Source organism: Aspergillus pseudodeflectus (genome assembly GCF_044049435.1).
Source record: "Aspergillus pseudodeflectus strain CBS 756.74 chromosome Unknown BJX68scaffold_1, whole genome shotgun sequence".
NCBI classification, from domain to species: Eukaryota; Fungi; Ascomycota; class Eurotiomycetes; order Eurotiales; family Aspergillaceae; genus Aspergillus; species Aspergillus pseudodeflectus.
Genome location: NW_027263777.1, coordinates 622,418 through 643,085, shown reverse-complemented (window position 1 = coordinate 643,085; position 20,668 = coordinate 622,418). Strand labels below are relative to the sequence as shown.

The following is a 20,668-nucleotide window of genomic DNA, read 5'->3' as shown; positions in this document are numbered from 1 at the left end:
CAGCTTCAGGAATTCTACTGAAATCGTTCTTTCTCCAAAACCACAGATAAAGTAGCCCATCGCTCTTGCCTCGAACATGGCAGAGCACCCGCTCACAATCTCTCAATGGCGGAAGCTACAAGAAAACGCAACTGAGCCGGTCCACCTCCTCACCCTCCTCGACCGGATACAAAACATACAATCAAATGCGTGGATATCCCTAGCATCCGCAGCCCAGATCAGTGACGAATGGAGCCGCATACAGCATCTCAAATCCCAGGGCCATGATCTTCCTTTTTTCGGCGTCCCATTCGCCGCCAAAGACAATATCGACGCAAATGGTTTCCGGTCAACCGCCGCATGCCCGGCATTCGCGACCGACTCAGCCGATACAGACGCAACAGTGGTAGCTCGCCTCAAGCAACAAGGCGCGATTGTTATCGGCAAAACGAACCTAGACCAGTTCGCCACGGGCCTTGTCGGAACACGCTCACCATACGGCGCCGTGGGAAACGCCTTTGACCCACAAAGAGTGAGCGGCGGAAGCAGTTCAGGGAGTGGCGTTGTCGTCAGCCAGGGACTCGTGCCCTTCTCTCTAGGAACAGATACAGCTGGTTCCGGACGCGTACCGGCTGGACTGAACAATGTGGTAGGGCTCAAGCCCACCAGGGGTGCTTTGAGCACCAAGGGCGTGCTTCCCGCGTGCAGGACACTGGACTGTGTGTCGATCTTCGCTCTGACCATTGAGGATGCCGAGCTCGTTCTGAGCGTGGCAGAGGGGCTTGACACTGAAGACGCATATTCCAGAGCTCGACCTGATCCAATCGCGGGAGGTGTGCCGCGTGGAATCAGCCCACAGAAACCAGTGCTTGCTATTTGCGCCAACCCTGAGTGGTTTGGTAAGGCCGAGCAAGCCACGGCCTATGAAGGTGCATTGTCAAAGGCTCGAACACTCGGATGGCAGCTCGAACCGATGGACTTTACGCCACTCTTCACCCTCGCCAGCTTCCTCTACGAAGGGCCTTGGGTTGCCGAGCGGTATGCGGCCATTGAACAGTTCATCGCCGCTGCTCCCGCCGAGGTAATGGATCCAGTGGTCCGTCAAATCATTATGAAAGCAAAGAACTTCACTGCCGCGGATCTGTTTGCGCAAGAGTACCGCCGGCAAGAGCTTTCCCGTACCATCGCTGCCCTGTTCAAGCAATTCGATGCGATCTTTGTGCCGACCACTCCCACGTTTCCCACCATTGCGGACCTTGAAAAGGAGCCCATCAAGGAGAATGCTCAACTAGGCACATACACCAATTTCGTCAACTTCATGGACTGGTCGGCAATCGCTATTCCTGCCGGCTGGAGAGAGGATGGCCTGCCGTTCGGTATCACCCTAATCGCCAGAACCTGGGAGGAGCCGCGACTGCTTGACCTCAGTCGAAGATGGCTATCGGGTGCGCCTCGTCGATTGGGGGCAACAGCTGTCGAATATCAGGATATATTGACCAGTCAAACTGTCACCAACGACTCGATGAAGCTGGCAGTGGTGGGGGCACATTTATCAGGTTTCCCACTCAACAAAGACCTGGTTGTGCGAGGTGCGATTCTCGCTGAGCCCACTATGACAGCTCCCTGCTATCAGCTCTATAAGCTCGATTCGCAATCAGCTGTTTTGAAGCCGGGTCTGAAACGGGTAGCAAGCGGCGGCAGAGCTATTGAGGTTGAAGTTTGGAATTTGCCACGCTCGCAGTTCGGAAGTTTTCTAGAGACGGTCAAGGCACCACTGGGAATTGGATCGATCGAGCTGCAAGACGGGCAATGGGTGCATGGGTTTATCTGCGAGCCAGAAGGCCTTGTTGGAGCCACTGATATTACATCGTTCGGTGGCTGGCGCGCATACACCCAATCGCTAAAAGGCTCAGCATCCTCAACAACGCCGCCAGCTGAGGGTGCGAAGAGGAAGCGTATTCAAAAAGTTCTGGTGGCCAATCGAGGAGAGATTGCCTCGCGTATTATTCGCACGCTCCATGATATGAAGATACAAGCTATCTCTATATACTCCGAAGCCGATGCACGCTCTCCGCATGTGACAACAGCTGACATTGCTCTTCCATTGGCGGGAAACACGGTAGCGGACACCTACTTGAACGCCCGTCAGATTCTGGATCTGGCCTGCCAGTCGGAAGCGGATGCAGTGATCCCGGGGTATGGTTTCCTAGCGGAAAACGCAGATTTTGCGGCGGCCGTGGAGGAAGCAGGTTTAACTTGGATCGGCCCGACGCCACAGCAAATGCGCGAGTTGGGTCTGAAGCATCGTGCAAGAGAGATCGCCATCGCAGCGGGAGTTCCAGTTGTTCCTGGCACGAAAGGTTTGGTTTCCACTGTGGATTCTGCTCTGGAAGAGGCCGACAGAATCGGGTATCCTGTGATGGTGAAGAGCACTGCAGGCGGAGGCGGAATCGGCCTTTACCGATGCGACGATGCGAATGCGCTCCGGGAAGCCTTTGACGGTGTTCGTCGGCTAGGTCAAGCGAATTTTGGACACGATGGTGTTTTTATCGAGCATTTTATCGAACACGCGAGGCATATTGAGGTACAAGTGCTCGGGGACGGCAGCGGTCGGGTCGTCTGTGCCGGAGAGAGGGACTGTTCAATGCAGCGGCGGAATCAGAAGGTGGTCGAAGAAACACCGGCAGCCTTTGCACCAGTCGAAGCCCGACAGGTAATGCGCAATGCTGCCGTTGCACTGGCAGCTTCGCTCAAGTATCGCAACGTCGGCACCGTGGAGTTCATCTTCGACATCGACAGCAAGCAAGCATACTTCCTCGAGATGAATACTCGCTTGCAGGTGGAGCATCCGGTGACAGAAGCAGGAACTGGCCTCGACCTGGTCCAGTGTATGGTCAACATAGCCATGCAAGACTGTGCAAGCCTCTTTCCCGAACAGCGCAATGAGATTACGGTTAACGGCGCGGCAATTGAAGTGCGAGTCTACGCCGAGAGTCCTCTGCAGGAGTTTCGCCCGTCCTCGGGTAAGCTGACGACTGTCGAGTTTCCAGACAATGTCCGAGTCGACACATGGGTCAAGGCAGGCCAGCAGTTGTCATCGTCGTATGACCCGCTTCTGGCAAAATTGATAGTTCATGCACCTGACCGTCCGTCGGCGGTACGGCAGATGTCCGACGCGTTGTCCAAAACGACCATCACCGGAGTAGAAACGAACGTGGCATACCTGAAGCAGATCATTGATTCGGAAGCATTCCAGTTAGGGAATTTCACAACCAAGTCGTTGGATACCTTCCCTTACGAGGCCAATGTCTTTGAAGTTATTGATGCGGGATCCCAGATTGCCATTCAGGATTTCCCCGGCCGTGAAGGCTATTGGCATATCGGCGTGCCACCATCAGGGCCAATGGACAATTATTCGTTCCGGCTGGCGAATCGCTTGGTTGGTAACGATCCCAATGCTGCGGGCCTTGAGTGCTCAATCCAAGGACCGACCTTGCTGTTCCATTGCCCAAGTGTTGTTGCAGTCGTTGGAGCCGAAGCGCCTCTATTCGTGGACGAGCAAGAAGTCAAGATGGGCCAGCCCATATCACTTCGTTCCGGGCAGCGCCTTGCTCTTGGAGCAGCTACAAACGGTGCACGTACCTATATTGCGATCAGAGGAGGAATTCAGACACCACTTGTCATGGGAAGCCGGTCAACATTTGTGACCGGACATCTTGGTGGGCACAATGGCCGTAACCTTCGTGTTGGCGACCTACTTCCGGTGTTTCCTGTCACACAGGACACCAAAGTTGACATGGCGTGTCGCGCCCCGACGCTTCCTTTGCCGACGGAGTCGTCGCGAGAATGGACAGTGGGAGTTGTCCCAGGCCCACACGGGAGCCCAACTCACTTTACTCAGGACGGTCTGCTGAAGCTGTTTACTGGAGAATGGACAGTACATTACAACAGCAACCGGATAGGAGTTCGTCTCAGTGGCCCAAGAGCAGAATGGGCACGCCAGACTGGAGGTGACGCAGGACTGCATCCATCCAACATCCACGACAGTCCATATCCCGTGGGCGGGATCAGCTTCACCGGTGATGAGGCTGTGGTTTTGACAGCAGATGGGCCAAGTCTAGGCGGTTTCGTCGTCTTTGCGACAGTCGCCGAGGCTGAAATGTGGAAGTTTGGGCAAATGCTTCCTGGAGACCGTCTTTACCTTCGACCAATCTCACTCGAATCAGCACAAGCTTTCTCGAGGGAGTTGGCACAGTCGGTCGAGAGCTTAGCACCGCTGTCCAGTCATTATGCGCCAACAGAAAAGACCCCTAGCATCGAAAGCTCAATTGTGAAGGAGATACTGGAAGGTGGCCGCCGCATTGTGTGCCAGCAAGCAGGGGACCGAGCTCTGCTGCTTGACTTTGGAGAACAGGACAACTTTTCTCTACGCCAAACATTCCACATTCTCAGTTTTATTGAGCAGCATCGCGAGAATCCTATTCCCGATGTCCAGGAACTTACGCCAGGCGTCAGAAGCATCCATGTTCAGCTTAGACCACAATTCTCTTTGTCCCGAGTGCTGGATGCACTTGTGGCACACGAGGTCAGTCTAGGAACTCAACTCCGCTCGCAACTTCCATCTCGAATCGTACACATGCCTTTGGTATTCGACGACGAAAAAAGCCGCAAAGCTATCGCTCGATATGCCTCGACCATCCGCTCATCAGCGCCGTATCTCCCGAGCAATGTCGAGTTCCTGCAGCAGCTGAATGGTCTTGCTACTCCTGCCCAGGTCGGAGAGAACCTCTATGCGGCCACGTTCCTTGTTTTGGGCCTCGGCGACGTCTACCAAGGCTCTCCTTGTGCGGTGCCTCTGGATCCTCGACACCGACTGTTTGGAACAAAGTACAATCCATCGCGGTCATTCACACCTCGTGGTGCAGTGGGCGTTGCAGGCCAGTATCTCTGCATATATGCTACAGATTCACCAGGCGGATACCAACTCGTTGGCCGTACGGTTCCAATCTGGGACGAGTACCGCGAAGGAAAACTCCACGGCATGTCCGATTCGAAAGCTCCTTGGTTGTTCTCCCTCTTGGACCAAATCACTTTTTACCCTGTCACAGAGGCGGACCTCAATGCGGCGGAGGATAAAGGGACTGCGAATGAGCTTATCAAATTCACGCATACGGAGCTGGATCTCGACCAGTACGAACGATGGCTGAGTCAGAACAGCGAGAGCATCACAGCAGTCCGCACGGAGCGATCGGCAGCGGTGCAGAAGGCAGACTTTCTGGAGGAGCTGTTAAAGCCGTATCAGGCCAACAGCACTTCTCTTGAGGCTCGAGGAAAATTTGAGAAAACTTCAGGAGAAAGAGTGAAGGCTCCATTTCCTGGAAGGTGCTTTAGGTGTGCCGTTAAGGAGGGGGACCGAGTTGAAGCAGGCGATACATTGGTATGTTCATCCTTTCCAACATATTACCATAATTAACATGACAATAGATCTGGGTCGAGTCAAACAAGATGGAGGTAAAGATAGGCACGCCGGTTAGCGGGAAGTGTGTGAAGCTGTTGGTTGAACAGGGAGATATTGTCGGTCCAAGCGATGATATAGCTATCATCCAGCAATAAAGCCGACCATCAAGCGATGTGTGAGAATGGTAGATTGGTCGTTAGTGGTCTTATGAATGTGATGACATGAAATTGCCAATTGAGTAAAGACATCAGGTTTGAATTTTCGTGTCGAACTTGGTGTATCGAGACAGCGTACCCTATAAGGAAGGTGGATAATAAGTTATATGGGTAGACGGTATTCATTTCAGTCCCAGGCTAACAGATGGTCAGAAGTCGCTGTCCTGAGAATCGCTAGGTCGCCAACTTCATCGTCAAGCATACGTAATGCTTCGTGAAGAAACGGGGCAGCTGATGCGCGCATCTGCAACGCCCAACGAAGCTTTTCCAGTTGGTTAACGAACTCGAGGGCCTCGTCCGCCTCTGCACTAGTAGCCCAGAGCAGACCAGCAAAAGATCCAATCATCGCCACCTGAGATGCGGCAGCGAAGCCCCAGAAAGACTGTGTATGCTCGGGTTGGAGAGACTCGATCAGTCTCATCGCCGATGCAAGGCGTGCGCGAGCCGCTGTGCGGACCGTTGCGCGCAACGCCGGTGGTGTATCTGCTGACAGAGTACGAAGCAAGGCACGGTGGATGGTGAGTTCAGCGGCCATGTGCGCGAGGTGCAACGGACCGTTGGTCGAAAGTCTATGAGAATACGTAGTCCCAAGCTGGAGGTTATCTGGAAGGGAGCTGTACCACTCTCGCAACTTCATCACAAGCGGCTTTGCAAGAGCCATTGTTCCATTCGTGCCGATGCGGGAGAGTAGCCCGCCCTTTTTTGTGGCGCTCACTGAGCAAAAAGTTGCCACGATTTCGCTGAAGATTTTGGTCAGTTCAATAAGCTGTATAAATGCGGCGCGGCCTAGGCTGGCATCAACGATTCCTTCCACGTCTTCCTCGTCGTTCTCAGCAGCGTCTGGGAAGTCTGCAAAGGTACAGGGGCCGACATCCCAGTCGCTGAAATCACTGTTATCGATTTGAACAGGGATCAAGGAGGGACGGCCATGTACGATAGCACCCCATTTGTCATGCTTGTAGAGGGCCCATGCAAGGCGTCGTCGGAGGCTCTTCTCCCATTCTGGAACAGTCCAGTCACTGCAATCGACATGAATACCCAGTGTTTGCCCCAAGGATAAGAGCTGAGCAGGGAGTGCGCTTGAAGTATAACGGACTCTTTGTAGAAGTAGCAAGCCGGCTTGCAGAGTGGAGAGTTTTGCACGTTTCATGTCATCATTCATAGCTCGCATGGCTAAGTCTTCGAGCAGCGCAGTGTCTGGGACACGAGTCGCCTTTGTGAGGGCCCGATCAAATAGCCTCCAATCTAGGGCAACCAAATAGACGGCAGCTAGAAGAGGAGGTGAGAATTCGCGGTACGAACGTGCATACTTTTCCAGGAACACGCCCTTGTCTAGAATCGGAAACAGCGGGTGGACGATTTGGAAGTAAACCTTCACCAACGCCGGGCCAAATGGCTGGATGCTTGCCTCTATTTGATCGAGATCAGATATGCGCTGTGTCTCGGATGCTGAGGTCTTATCTGGGAGAGTGAGAAATGCCGAAGACTGGTTCACCCGTCGAGGGTGTCCGGAGTACTGGTTGACAGGGGCACTAGCCGATTTCAAATCGAGTAACGTGGGCTCATGGTAGCTTGCAGGCCCAATGTATGTGGAGTGCAGGTGCGGCTCTAAGCCCAAGGTACCAAGTAAACGGGATGGGCTGGCGGCATCAGATGCAGCCTGACCAGCTGGAGGGCTCGGAGATAGAGCACTACGATATCCATTAGCGCTTTACTCCACACTTAGAGTACATGCTTTCGTACTTTATGTTAGAGTCCTCCACTCGACCAGGCGACGGCGGCCTATCTGGCCGTTTACGCGGAACCGGGCCTTGAAGATATGTGCATTCATGTCGATGCAGAACGCAGCGGACGCACTTTTGCTGGCCGGGCTCGCGCACACAGCGAGATTTCCGCTGACGGCACCGATCGCATGGCCTCCGATTCGCTTGGCTAGCTAATTGAAGTGCAGACATTAATCCAAAGCTTTCGAGATCTCAAGGTCTGAGCACCAAGACTGATAAACATTGATGTGGGGAGGATGATTTTGGCAAGAGCTTACCACGTGATCAACCGCGAATCAAAGGATGCATTCATCCCCGATTTTTGACAGGAGTTAGTACAACCTACCAGAGCGGCTGAGGAGCGAAAAAGGTGCCCGTCTCGACTCTTTGAATTTGCAAGCGTTCTTCTAGGATGGTTGAATTGTCAGTCAATCATGAGCAGATGTTGTTTGTATTTGTCACACGCAAATCAAACAAACCCAGCGTTCAATGGGCATGGTACCTTGGAAATTCAACCAATCACAAGACAAACCTGCCTCCTTCTCAGGTCATGGGGACGGAGAAATCCCCCTATCGGATTCGGGCAAGTTCTCCAATTTTTCCGTCAACCCCGGCAGAATCATTCTCGCAACCGACGCGGTCATCCTCCGCACTTCCGCGACGGGAAGACACTCACTAGATTGGGCCCAAACTTTGATTCGCTTGAGATTCGGAGGTTCTTCCATTCTTCCATTCTTCCATCATGCCACATTTGGAACCCGGTACATAACCTAGCCAAAGCTAACCGGACGAAAGGACTCCGTGATCCTCAACGGTTCCAAAATCGATGCGGAGGATCCTCGGGGCCCCGGAATTGTTGACAAACTGGTTCCTTTTCCGGGCTTGCGAACTTGCGCGACGATCAGGAGGACAATCGGGCGTTTTACGACATTGAAGCTTGCGCATATGCTCTACGACCTCAGAGTTGAGAGTGAAAGAACTCCGCAGGTGACTTGACAGAACATGCAGCCCCCAGGTTACTACTGCGCGAATTACCGGCACCCCTCAATCCCGGCCCGGAACCAACACTTGCGGCGTAATCCACCGCAAAATATTGGGCATCAAAGTGAACAATTTTTTTTTCACCGTCTTTCTTGTGAATGGGCGACGACCACTAGCTGATTGCAGTTACTAGAGGTCGAGAATCGAGATCAGCTGGTCGCTGGCTCGGTATTTTATTCTGACAACTCCACTCTCAGGCTCTTCACCATCGGGCTGTATTTGTGTGCGTACAGTGTTGTATCCGGTCATTCATCATCTCTCCATTCTATAGAGCCTCAGGCTCGAGAGTACTACTCCGTACTAGTATCTAAACTCCAGGCGCAAAGGGAAGCAAACCAGTTTCAACCTATCATGCCATGCAGAAGATTTGCGCATCAATGGTCCCAGAAAGTTTCTCCCATGTCGATCATGCCTTTGGCTCTAGATTCCTTGATTTGGTGTCACTGCCACTGAGAGAGTGACTGAGTATACTCCGTGCCTCAGGATTATACCTCCGGAAGCTCTCTGCGACTTCCGACCATCATCAGACGGAAGAGCCTGTGTCCGGCCTGCAGAACTCAAAGTCGACTGGTATCAGCCTGGTTGCTGGCCAAGCCCAGAGGATCTCGTCTTCGCCCTGGGTTTACCGTATCAGGTATAAAGCCACTCGGAATTGTCCGCGAAGGCGAAGATATATGCCTCGTCTCGAGACATCATGACGACGACGTTCTGACTTTGGGCGCATATCACCCCAGACGTAAGACCATTTTTTAAGGCTACATCTGAACCCAATCCCTCTCGAATGATTGTCGTCCAGCGCGGAACATTTCCGACACATGGTCCGACAAAGTTTTGCTTGGCGTCACTCCGAGGGCCACACGAAGAGGATTGAGTTGAAGGGGAGATTGGGTTTGTGCTCACCACTGCTCACCACTGCTCAGCCAACCCATTTGAAGGCTGCGCCACGCGATTTCCTATCAATTGGAGGCAAGCAGCTGAAAGCTGAAACTTGAATTGAGACCAAGAAGAAAAATAAAGATGGTAAAGTACGGAATAGTGAACTAGTGCGATTCATGTGGCCCCAAGTCAACTTCGGCAAGCCGAGACAGAGCAGTGACAAATCGGGAGGCCGGTCGTTCTGAGGTTTATGCATGGAAGAACGAGGCTTGAACCAAGTTTGAAGACCACCGCTGACGATGCAGGTACATCACAGCAGTTTTGCATTGATCTCAATACTGATCAAGACGATTGCCACGCGAGTTTTGAGTCAGACTTGTTATAAATGACAGGTTCGGGGCATCGAGAAATCTCTAGAGGACTAAGATCCATCCATACCAGCTGTCAGATCTCTGCCTCTGGGTCTGGGGACAGTGTCAGTGACAGTCAAATTGACTTTTTGTCACAAGGATACGCGGTCATTGTATAACAGCGACCCGGTTTTCTCTGTAATATCCGCACTCCATACAGTCAGTCCCTTGCCCAATGAGACAGTGCAATCCCGATATCCCTCTCCGGCAATTGGTAGGGCTACACCTCGTCGACCCGCCCACAGTTACATTTATATTTCATCGCCAGACCCATTTTTCTGCCCTCCCCATCGACTCACAGCGAATTCCCCCTGTCATTGGCAATCCACTCCTTCTAGACTCACGCGGAATCTCACCAGCCACAGCAGCACAGCTGAAGAGTTGTGAAAATCCTAACACGTTCTCGGGCAGAGTCGGAGCCCTGCACCCCGCACATCAACTGCCGTCGAGGAAAGTTTCCCGATTTGGGGGTCACCGAGATTTTCACGACATGGAGCGGTCCAGAGCTTGACTCGGGAATTTCAGGAACAATCTGATTCCCTCGTGATGTAATTCTTTTCTCGGTGAAGGGATTGGTTCCTTCGTTCCTCTTGTCAAATCCTCTTGGAACATTGGAGAACAGAAGGAAGGAAGGGAAATTATGGGAGTTGGCGAGTCGGCGAGTCGGCGACGTGGGGGTGTTTTCGTGATTCGACTCGGGTAATTCTCGCTTTTTCGCGGGGGATTCTGGGTAAGCACCAAGACACCGTGAAAGGAGTGCTTGAAGGTTTAAGCCAAGTAGAGTTTCTTTCCATTGTGGGAATCCCATTCTATGGGCAAACTCTGCTTTGCGGAGGAGACAACTTGGTGTATCAAGGTAGTAACAGGAGAAGGAACCGCTACGTCATCGCAAGCATGCCTCGTGATACTCTTCGAAAACAGCCTCCTTCTCCGAGTCTTTGTCCACAGCAATTCCATGGGGCGTAAAAGAGTACGAAAACCGAAATCGGGCAAGCTGAGCGAAGATTCCGTGAATACAAAAAGCTTCTTCTGCTGCGAAGGCGAAGTTTCGAAGTTCGAACGAACGAACCCCGCATATGATCACTGACAGGCGCTTTCCCCTGCGTTCCGATGTCATACATACATAAAGATTGAAGAAGCTGAGTACTCAATAGATACAGCATAGTTAGTCATGACGGACATGAGCTTCTAGTCCTGTCGATCGGAGTCTCTCTTCCTTGTTCTCAACTTCGCTAACTAGATTCCGAGGTTGACTCTCACTATTAATAGGCTGCAGTGGTAACAGCGTTACAAGCTCCAGCTCATCCTACCCCATACTATAGAGAAAGAAAGAGACTGCTGAGGTGAGTCTGAGTCGTAGCATCACCAGTCAGGGACGGCACACGGGAGTCACCCCGTGAACATACACAACATCCCTATGATATAACCATTACCTAGCACACCAATTCCAACCCCTCACACCCTTCTCAACAATGTCTCCCCCTGGCCCGACGCTGCGGTAACTTCACTCCAACCTCATAACGAGGTCATTTCCACCAGGAAACGCATCAGAACGCCAGCAACATTCTCCCGATTAACCCAAGATCCCTTCGCGTCTGAAATCATAGGGAGGAACCAGTGCCAGTGTTCGCTCGCGCGGTTCGCCCCGGGCGACGACGTCGGTGGTGGCTCGAGGGGCGTGCGTATGTATCGCATTACTTGAGAATTACTTTGAGGATTGCGGACGTCTCGAAAGGTTATTATATTAGATGCTGGTGTATGTTTGGGTGGTACTTTTTCCTTGGGTTTCGAGGTTCTTGAATGAGGTTCCGTAGTGGCTTTTTGTTTTTGTTTTTATTCGCTCTTGAGTTGAACAAAGAGGCGAGTTTTGGTGCATGTAAAGGATCAACGCGCGGTTCTAGATCTCGAAGAATCCGAAGATCCTGGAGCACGCAAGGCGCGTGTCTCAAAAGACTCTTCGAGTCCTTGCGCACTGGCCCGGTTCTTACGTGTCCATGCGTCAGATGCGTGGCTAGATCTGTAGGATAAGGTATTATGGGCGTGCACTGCAGGCTGTATTCCAAGTTCTTGTGCTTTTTTTTTTTTTGGGTCTGACCGATAGTTATTCAATAGCATACATGACAAGCGCACCGCCATGCAAAGGTAGAACTGGAAAGAGAAGAAACACCGTGGTATCTTTTTACATTGAACAAAGACACAGAAAAGAGGTCGCTTCCCTGCTGCTTCTTGAGCAGAGTAACAGCGCTAAGTCGCAATGATGACTCCATAAGCCTCCGCCTCTTTTATCACAGTAAAAGAAAGAAAGGAAACCCCATGTGACCATATCAACCGTGTACCCCTGTATCAGTATCGAATAGAAGGAAACCGTCTGTACAACAAGATTATCCCGGGCTACCTAGTGGTGAGCCAAGCGTGTAGTAGTAGTAGGAGTAGTATGCGGAAAAAGCAGACAGCCACACCATGCAATATCGCCATGGATACGAGAAGCGAGGAAACCTGGAACTGAACACAAAATCGAGAAATAAGCGACCCGAAAATGAGACCAAGTCAGAAATAACAGCCATATAATCCGTAGGTGCGCCCAAAATGCAATGCAGTCGTGATTGTACGTGTCACAAGGATGATAAGCAGCATGTCTGCAGGCGTGAAGGAAGGAGGAGATTTGTCAAAATCGGGTATCATAGTCAAAAAGGGGTGGTTTGAAGAATGAGACGCGTTGAAAAGGGCATCAAATCGTCAAAAGATCTGGGATGGAAAACAGACTACCATCCCTTCGCGTGGTACTCCCAGGGTCCGAAATCTGTGTAGTGATTGAATGAACCGGTCTTGGCTACATCCTTATCATAGTCCGAAGCGGGCGCCGGCCCTTGTTGTTGACCTCCGGGCTTAGGATACTCTTTCAGATTTGCCATGTCGTGAGCGGTATGTCTACGCTTAAATGCGTTTGCTGTCGCGCTCTTTTGCTGTCGCTCCCAAAGAAGGTGGCGACGAAGAGACTCGGTCAGCTCAGTAGCCAACATGTTTCGGCGTGTGGTGCGAGGGGAATGGGCGACAGACTGAGGGGCGGGCTTCATGATAATCGGCTTCGAGCGAGGAACATCAGGACCTTTCATTGTCAGACTCTCCTCGTCGTCATCATCAGGCGGCGATGCCGGAATTGAAGGTCCGTTGGGCGAAGTCAGACGCGAGCGTTGCAGAGCGGGGGTGGAGCGAGAAGCATTCCCTTGCATTCTAAGGGGCTGGTGCATCATCATCGTGAGGAGGGAGCGGCGGGAGACCAGGTTCGGTCGCGAGTCGACGCGTTGGAACATTTCTTTCTCTTCAACACTGGAGCGACCGCTCTCAGTAACCGAGTCTTCCCAATCCGAGTCCTCGTCGTCCTCAATCGCGCTTTCAGAAATTTCGTCATCCGTCTCAATCGCATCCTCATCAGTGTCCCTCCGGCGATCTTTTATTGACTTTACCTGCTCTTTAAACGAAGTCATCCTGTTGTTCGGGTTCAAATTGCTGCCAGGTCTTCCCAACTGATCTGTGAGGGAACTTTGACGCGGAGCATGTATCATGCGGTCCTCAAAGGAACTGTCCTCGTCATCTCCGGAAGAGCCTCCTAGTGTGAACATGTTGCCCCTCTTCTTCAAAGGCGACAGCTTGCTGGGCACCTGCATTTTCGTTGTTCCAGAGTCACTCGAAAGGCGGGGTTGCGACCGGTATGAAGACGAAATATGGGACGGAGAAAAACCTCGGACAATACTGGGAGACTTGATCAATTCAGGCTTGGTGGGAATGATACCGGAGGAAGAAACACTGGTGTCGGATGCATTCAGAGTCATATTAGCAGCATCGCTGTCATTGCACTCAGGAGCAGTTGTCGAGCAGGATTCCGTAGAGTGGTTCTGTCGGTCGTTGAGAGGAGGATATGAGGGTTCGCGTCTGAGGGTGGTGTTGGAGGGAGGAGTAGGCGTAGGGGTCGAAGGTCGAGGTGTAATGTCAACGATGGGCTGGGCGAGTGTTACCATAGGAGTAATAGGTTCCAAGCTCTTCTTCTCCTTGATGTTGAGCACCATGCGCTCTAGGTCTAATGATGTGAGGTGCTTCTCTTTTGCCCGGCCAAGGCTGTAAAGCGAGTCTTCGCGCACAACGGCGGGCTTATAGTCGAGGGCCTTGGGACGCTTAATGTGTTTTTCTATCCGCTCGGCCTGATCTGAAGCTGCTGATTCAACACTGGCGGAAAGTTCTGGCAGGTCCGCGGCTTCTGAACGCAGCAGTGGCAGAACAGAGGTGTCGCTCGAGCTCTCAGGTTCCACGCAAAAGGTCTCACGAGTCCAGAGTCTCCAGCTAAGGTTTTCTAACCGACGTCCCTCTTCCATGAAATCGGCGCACTTTGAGAAGACTGAGTAATTGATTAGTTGTTGCCCAGAATGTTATCATCCGAGAGATTGACTTACCCATCCACATCCCGTGGAGGCTCTGTGTGTTTGCGGTATCCACCTTGTGAATCTTCGCAGTGTCCACTGTCAGGACGGGGGTTGATAAACGCGAAGGCATCTTGTAGTCGCCACAACTGCTATTCTGTAGTGCGAGATCCAGATTCGTCTTCGTAGATAGGTAGGTAGGTACGGGGTCGCCGTCTCCCCCGAGCGTGGTCGTACGGCGCGAGAGTCTTGCAAAGAAATTGTTCCCTTATTATGTTCGTCCAGCACAAGTCGAAGATCTAGTGATGTCAAAGCCGGAAGTGTGCAGCCCACGACGAATTAAGCTGCAAGTGGCACCTCAGCTGCTCTGTAGAAGCAGCCGTCCGAAAGATCAATTCTTGCGTGGAACGAATGTCGGGGAGGATTCAAGATTTTCAGTGTCCGGAGCACTGTCTGTGAACGGACCAAAGGATGCCGAAAGCGAGAAAAAAACTGGCTATGGCGAGGAACGATGTTCGCGGAGTGGTGGTCTGAGGATGGCCGGTTTAGGTAACGTGGGCGGTGGTGGACGGGTTAGGGAAGGTGAGGACGCGAAGTCGCCGGCGGGAGGAGGAAAGAGTCCAAGAGGAATATGGGGAGAAGATGAGTAGTAATAGCGAGGCGTGGTGGATCCCAAGGAAGGAGGGAAAAAAAGAAGATAGACCAAGGTCGATGGATCGGTGGAGATGATATGGGGGGAGAGGGCCGTATGTAAGTCTGTAACAGTACAAGGGGAGAAAAACACAGTGAAGGGGATGACTGGCCTGGGGTGGCCACACAGCACAGTAAAAAGTCCGAAAAACGGTACCGAGGGAGAGGTTCAAGGGCGATGGGGGAGGAAGGATGGGCGGTAAGTAAAGGAAATTCCACATAGCCGCGCCTCTGCCCCGTGTTAAGGTTAATTTTTTTATTCTTACGATTTATTAATTTTTTATTATTTGGGATTTTTCTGGATTTTCTTTTTTCAGTCTGGGACTGTCCTGTGTTACTCCCGGAGTATCCCCGTGGGTCGGTTGGTATCCTATACGCCGTCAGTACCAGAGGTATTTTACCACCAATTGTTTCCGGTCCCCACTGCCAGGAAGACAAAAAGTACTGGACTTGGAGTCGGACTGAAGGAGGTGATGGCCTTGCCCCGGTGAATAACGGCGTCTCTACTCCGAAGATAGAACCCAATTCCCGGGACAAGCATTTCAGATTGATTCCCGAAAGTGTTGAGATTAAGGTATTATGTTGACTCCCCAGGTTTCCCCCTTTAATTGTGTGAATTTATCTGAAGAACCACTGTTGTTGACATTTGATGGTTGAGGAACCCCCAAACATCGCATGTCATCAAAGAGGAGAAAGGTTCTAGACAAAGTGTTCAGCAGAGATCATCTGCCCTGTGACCAGCTTCGTAATGACTAAGCCCCATCCATGCTCACTAGTCGAGCAATTGTGCAGCGGGCGATTTCACCTCTGAGAATAGTCGGTGGCCAGGTCACTTGACTGCCAGAAAAAAAATGGATCCGCAATGATTGGCAGGCAGTGGCTGTTGCATCTGGTTCTATCACTTTGCACTGGAGCCGCTGTCGATTCCTTGCCGAGTTATCTATCTTGTGCGATATGAGGGATTATTCCTTTCTTCTTCATTGACTGTGGCCGGAGCATTCCAAATCTGTCGGGGAAACAGTCCTTCATCCAAACGGACGACCGAGAAGCAACACGAAAGTATAACTGGACGGGCTTGCTCTTCAGGCGGCCAAACCCCCTCCGTCCTGCTGACGAGGTACGCGACTAATTAAACCGAATCAGCGATGCGATTCTCCAGGTCTGCTTTCGCCACGGGCTCCTTTGGAAGTATGCAGGCGATACTCTGAGCTTTGAGGAAGATGGAGTCTAGGTCTTTGAGGATCCATTTCTTTTCTTTTTCCGCCTCGCTTTATATTTTCGCGCTGAAAACGGGCTCAGTTTTGTCCAGTTGATCCATCTCTCTTCCGCCCTGAAAAGGAGGGGCTGATTCTTCAGGGCGTTCTCTTCTCTGGTGCTTTGGTGCTCGAGAGGCTTGACCTGTCAATGCACCACCCATTTTATCCATCCCGGCTGAAGGGGCCATGAGCAGCGATCTTCCTGATACGCGCGACTGCTTTTACCCGTTGGAATGGGCCATCACATCCCAGGGGAAGCGGGCGGCCTTTCCGATCGAAGAGCTGGCCAAGTATGTAAAATTATACCGATAGCTCTTCGAGAGCGCAAATTGGGCTCCAGGGAGGTGCCGCGAGCAGTGGAACACAGTATCAGTATCGATCATACAATACAGTATACAACATCGACAAGACACGCTCGTGGAGGCTCCATTCCTCCAGCTACTGTATCTGCAGATCATGCGGACATGAGTGGCGTCAAAGGATATCAAATCGATCGTTTCCGATCGCACTCGACTCTCGAGACAATGGCATCGTAGAGCAGCCCCATTGCGTCCCTGCATTGTCCGCAAAGGGCCAAAAGTGAAGGGGGCTCTTCCGACAAGACAGGAGAGTATCACAACAAGCCATTCCGCCCATCAGCAGGAGATCACAAGGCGGCCGGCGCTGCCAGCTGTCACCAGTAATCGACCACCTCCTGCCCGGTCATCATATCGAGTGACAATGTGCGTGTAAAAGCTGTCTACAAATCGGTAGCTAGCTGAGGAGCTCCCTCGTACAGGTCGCAGGCGAGTCAGAGCAGCTTCTACCTCAGATTGAGCCGCCTCGTCCTTTTTGTCACGGGGTGTGTGTGGTCTTTTCCTTGGCCAGTCTTTCCCCAGAAAAGTGGTTCGGTCATTTCACGATTTTCAAACTCGTGGCATTTTTGATATTTGCCGCGGATGTCAGCGTCGAGTAACCCCAGACTCAAAATGCCAATCAGATTCAATCAGATGATGGGGATATTCCCCATCAGGACCCAGATCCCCTCGGGACACATGATGGGGAGTGGTGAGATTCGCCCTTCGAATTCTGGGGAAAGAGGCAAAACCGAGTCAGTGACGGCTCATCGTTCTTCTCTATTTTGAACCTTCTCTGTTCCTGGCCGTGGATGGCCCAAATGTTTAATCACGGGTCTGTGATAGGGAGAGCGAACATGGGTGCTCTCGGTTGCTAATGAGCCGAAAGGAATCTAAGCCTTGCAACCAGCCATCTGGTCATGGCATGTGGCTGCAAGGTTGTTCACAATCACCATCTAATTTCATTTATTCAATTTTTCCGTCTTTCCTTCCAGAGTACAACCAGGATATCGCTTCACTGGCTAAATTGTGTACTCCGATCCCAAGACGTACACAACCAATAAAACACTAATCACCGCTTCTAGAATTCAAAATGAGTTTGAAGACAGGCTGTACTATCAGGGTCACTCGCAGTTTCTCATGCGCGACACCATGCATCTAATGCACATAATACACCACTATCAGCAGGCAAAAACTTGAAGCGTCCGGCCAACGAAGTGAGTTTATTGTACATATAAGGAGCATTTATCCACCGCCGAACTGGGGCGGGATGCTGTTGGCGAGCACCAAAAATGCTCAGCCGCGCACCTTGCTGCCACCCGTCTGTCCCACCGGGATGGAGAGCCACGTCGCTGCATACCCATCTTTTGGAGAGACTCAAGGATATCGTGGGCCCCTGCAGGGACTCCCATCGAAAGGCCACGGGTCTACTGCGGAGGAAAGCTCGAAGCTCGTGGACGCTGCTTGTAGACAAGCTCATCACGGGCACTGGACCCAGTATACTTGACACGGAGTGGCGCTTTTCCTTCCTCCAGAGGCTTCCTGGCGGCGAGAAAATACCCCGAGCGAGAGCATCAATTCCGGTTGTCTTCTGATCTCTTGCGCCAGAGACGCTCGTACCGCGTATGCGCTTACCGAGCTGACAGCAAGCGATTGGAGGTCGTTCAAAGCAGAGTATGGTTGTGGTGAATTTCAGCTCATGATCAGCATCCGAGGTTTCATTGCCGAAGCATGGCCCCCATGGCTCTAGCCTGGATGTACTACAAGGATAACCTATCGGAACACAGTCACGACTGACAGCAAAATGAACGACAAGACAGAGGAGGATCCTCAAGGTGAAACAAGGTGCCCCTCAGCCGGGGCTCAATGAGGGCAGTGGAGAAAAGTTGCCGAGGCGCAACGGCTGGGGCAGGCGTCGTCACTGGAAGTTGAGAATGGTGCCATGGCTAAAGCTATTCTGAATTCGAGCGTAGGCGTCCGAAAGGAGCGTGGAGCGGGACAGACGAGCAGAATCATCGGCAAGTCAGCCAGCGTTGTTGTGCCGTGGGGACGTGACTGACTCTCAGCCAACGTGGGGTTGCTGGAGACTCCATGCCGAGTGGCGAAGGCGAACAAGTCACAAGGACAGGCCCCGTGCCGTCACATGATGTGCTGTCGATCCGCCCGCGGCATTGTGAGTCTGCGATCGTGCGCCACTTTCGAATCCACTTGCTGGGAAAGTCAGGACTCAGAGATGCGGACTTGAGGCAGTCATCGCAACCAGAGAAATGAAGGGTCAAGCAGGTGCTGTCGTCGCCTTGCCGGAGCTGACGCGGACAATCCAGCATGGCATGTTGCAACTCGCTCGCAACACTGGCATTACCTACGTTGTTCCGCATCCGCTCGAATAATGAGGCAGGAGCGCACAAAATATATACAACAGGTTGAGCGAGCCAGGTTTTCCATCGCGGTCAAGCAGATGCAACATGCTGCCCTGTTCTGAATCGTGGGTAGAATGTGCAAACCGACCCAAGCACCCCGACTAGTGATGCTGTACGCTGAACACAACATGCTAGCCGACTAATAGGTGCTTGTCTGTGCAGAGGTATACCTTTCCGAATTCAACCCCTAAGTCCGCCGTACCTCCTCAACGAGGCGTGCCTTTCACTCCTCTCATAACTCCCTGATTCAGTCGGTGAAACATTGGCAAAAAAGAAGGATCGAAGGTATGTATGTAGGGATCAGCCCAGCCAGCCCTACAACTGCCTGGATCGGTACCTGAGATACACAGCTTAAAATTCTTTCCTGCATGCCTCAGAAATGTATTGCGCACGGATATCAATCGCAGATCATCTTCATTTCCATTCCGCCGTTGGAACAAAGGGATGCCAGGGCCAAAACCTTCAGAGGATCTCTCCTTCGAGTCACCAGTCATCCGAGCTCGAAAATTGAGGCAGCTTCCAGATGTTCCAGACCTTTCCTTCTGCACTGTACTTACACACACAAAGAACGAGGAAGAAGATCTGTTTCCTACTCCGTACATTCAAGCGATCTTCCCTCGCCGTGCCCCCAGAAGCTGAATGGTAAATTTGGTACTTTTCGCCATGTACCTGTATGACGCCTGGATAGGGTACAATGCCATCCCCAAAAGGTGAGCAGGTGGCAGGGAAAACGGTAGTTGTGGATAGCAAATAGATGGATTCGAAATCCGACAGTTCATTCAATCGATGATCTACAGTTGCAGAACAGGTCGGAAAGGGTCGCCTGTCCTCCCCGGGGAACGGCGTTCGAGGTACCGGCAAATCATCATGCAAGGGTTGATGCGGATCGACTTTAGGGATCTGGAGAAGCACCCGTCGTCCATTGACCGTCATCTCTGGAGTCACGGATACTTTTCAAAACAATGCCTGCCTACTGAGCCCATATCATGCCCTCGCTGGTATGTAACCCGCGCTTTTGCCATTGCCATCCCTGGGGCCGGGTCGAAGAAAAGCACCGTGCATCGCACACACCGTTGAGAGCACAGGCTTTTTTCCTTGCCTTGTTTTCGTTCCTGTCTACCTCCCTCCTCGGACGTACGTGCCATGTCGGTCCGACATGTCCTTGCGACAATAAACCCGCGGGGATACCCGACCCAATAAGTATGCGCCCTGCTCTCGCACAGGCGCAATCGCAGTATTATATATGGTGAGAACAAGCTTTATTGTTTCGCGCATGCGGTTCCCGTCGTCGTCAGTCAAAGTATATCGTGCAGCAATCTGGGAACCTGAACTCGAGGCAGGGAGATGTTACGAGGGACTTGAACTTTGAAGTCAAACAGAGGAGATACACAAGCACAGGGCAGGATAATAGAAAGCTGTCGCTTGTTGATCCTTACACGACAGGCAAATAGACCCGAGCGACCACCTCGTTTTGAGCCCGGTTGTTTCGGGTCTCTGAAACGAGCTTGTCTCTGGTTTCTAACCCTGGATTGCCATAATGATATTTATCTCAGTGAAGAACTTATACAGTAACCCGAACTGCTGATTATATTTCTGGTTAGGATAGGGACTATTCGTCTAGGATCCCAGGCTTATTGATGGATCGTGAACAAATATATCTTCCCCACCATTGAAAGATATGTACCTGTACCCACCACATGTACAAAATAACATGATGTACTTATAACGCATTGTTCTCGAACCAGTCGATCATCCCGGGGATGCAATGATGCATACACCCCCATCCGGCATACTTTGGACGCTGCGTACTTCT

At 51.9% G+C, this 20,668-nt stretch overlaps 4 protein-coding genes across 4 annotated transcripts; 1 reads left to right on the top strand and 3 right to left on the bottom strand.

Annotated features, from left to right (window-relative positions):
- Positions 1–76: 76 nt before the first annotated feature.
- On the top strand, positions 77–5,592 carry BJX68DRAFT_260319 (urea carboxylase; the record flags this gene model as incomplete). The annotated part of the gene is made up of 2 exons (XM_071043859.1): positions 77–5,416; positions 5,464–5,592. The coding sequence occupies 2 exons, from the start codon at positions 77–79 to the stop codon at positions 5,590–5,592; spliced, it is 5,469 nt and encodes a 1,822-aa protein (XP_070905590.1).
- Positions 5,593–5,615: 23 nt separating this feature from the next.
- On the bottom strand, positions 5,616–8,009 carry BJX68DRAFT_6746 (Zn(II)2Cys6 transcription factor). Its single transcript, XM_071049596.1, has 4 exons — positions 7,918–8,009; positions 7,694–7,822; positions 7,396–7,617; positions 5,616–7,343 (listed from the first exon to the last, which is right to left on the bottom strand). Exons 2-4 carry the CDS (start codon positions 7,726–7,728, stop codon positions 5,780–5,782), a joined length of 1,821 nt encoding a protein of 606 aa, XP_070905589.1. The 5' UTR covers positions 7,729–7,822; positions 7,918–8,009; the 3' UTR covers positions 5,616–5,779.
- A 4,396-nt stretch (positions 8,010–12,405) lies between these two features.
- Positions 12,406–14,493, bottom strand: BJX68DRAFT_6740 (uncharacterized protein). The gene is made up of 2 exons (XM_071049595.1): positions 14,188–14,493; positions 12,406–14,132 (listed from the first exon to the last, which is right to left on the bottom strand). The coding sequence occupies exons 1-2, from the start codon at positions 14,285–14,287 to the stop codon at positions 12,505–12,507; spliced, it is 1,728 nt and encodes a 575-aa protein (XP_070905588.1). The 5' UTR covers positions 14,288–14,493; the 3' UTR covers positions 12,406–12,504.
- Positions 14,494–18,623: 4,130 nt separating this feature from the next.
- On the bottom strand, positions 18,624–20,396 carry BJX68DRAFT_222686 (uncharacterized protein). Its single transcript, XM_071038022.1, has one exon. The coding sequence runs from the start codon at positions 19,786–19,788 to the stop codon at positions 19,339–19,341; it is 450 nt and encodes a 149-aa protein (XP_070905587.1). The 5' UTR covers positions 19,789–20,396; the 3' UTR covers positions 18,624–19,338.
- Between the last annotated feature and the right edge of the window lie 272 nt (positions 20,397–20,668).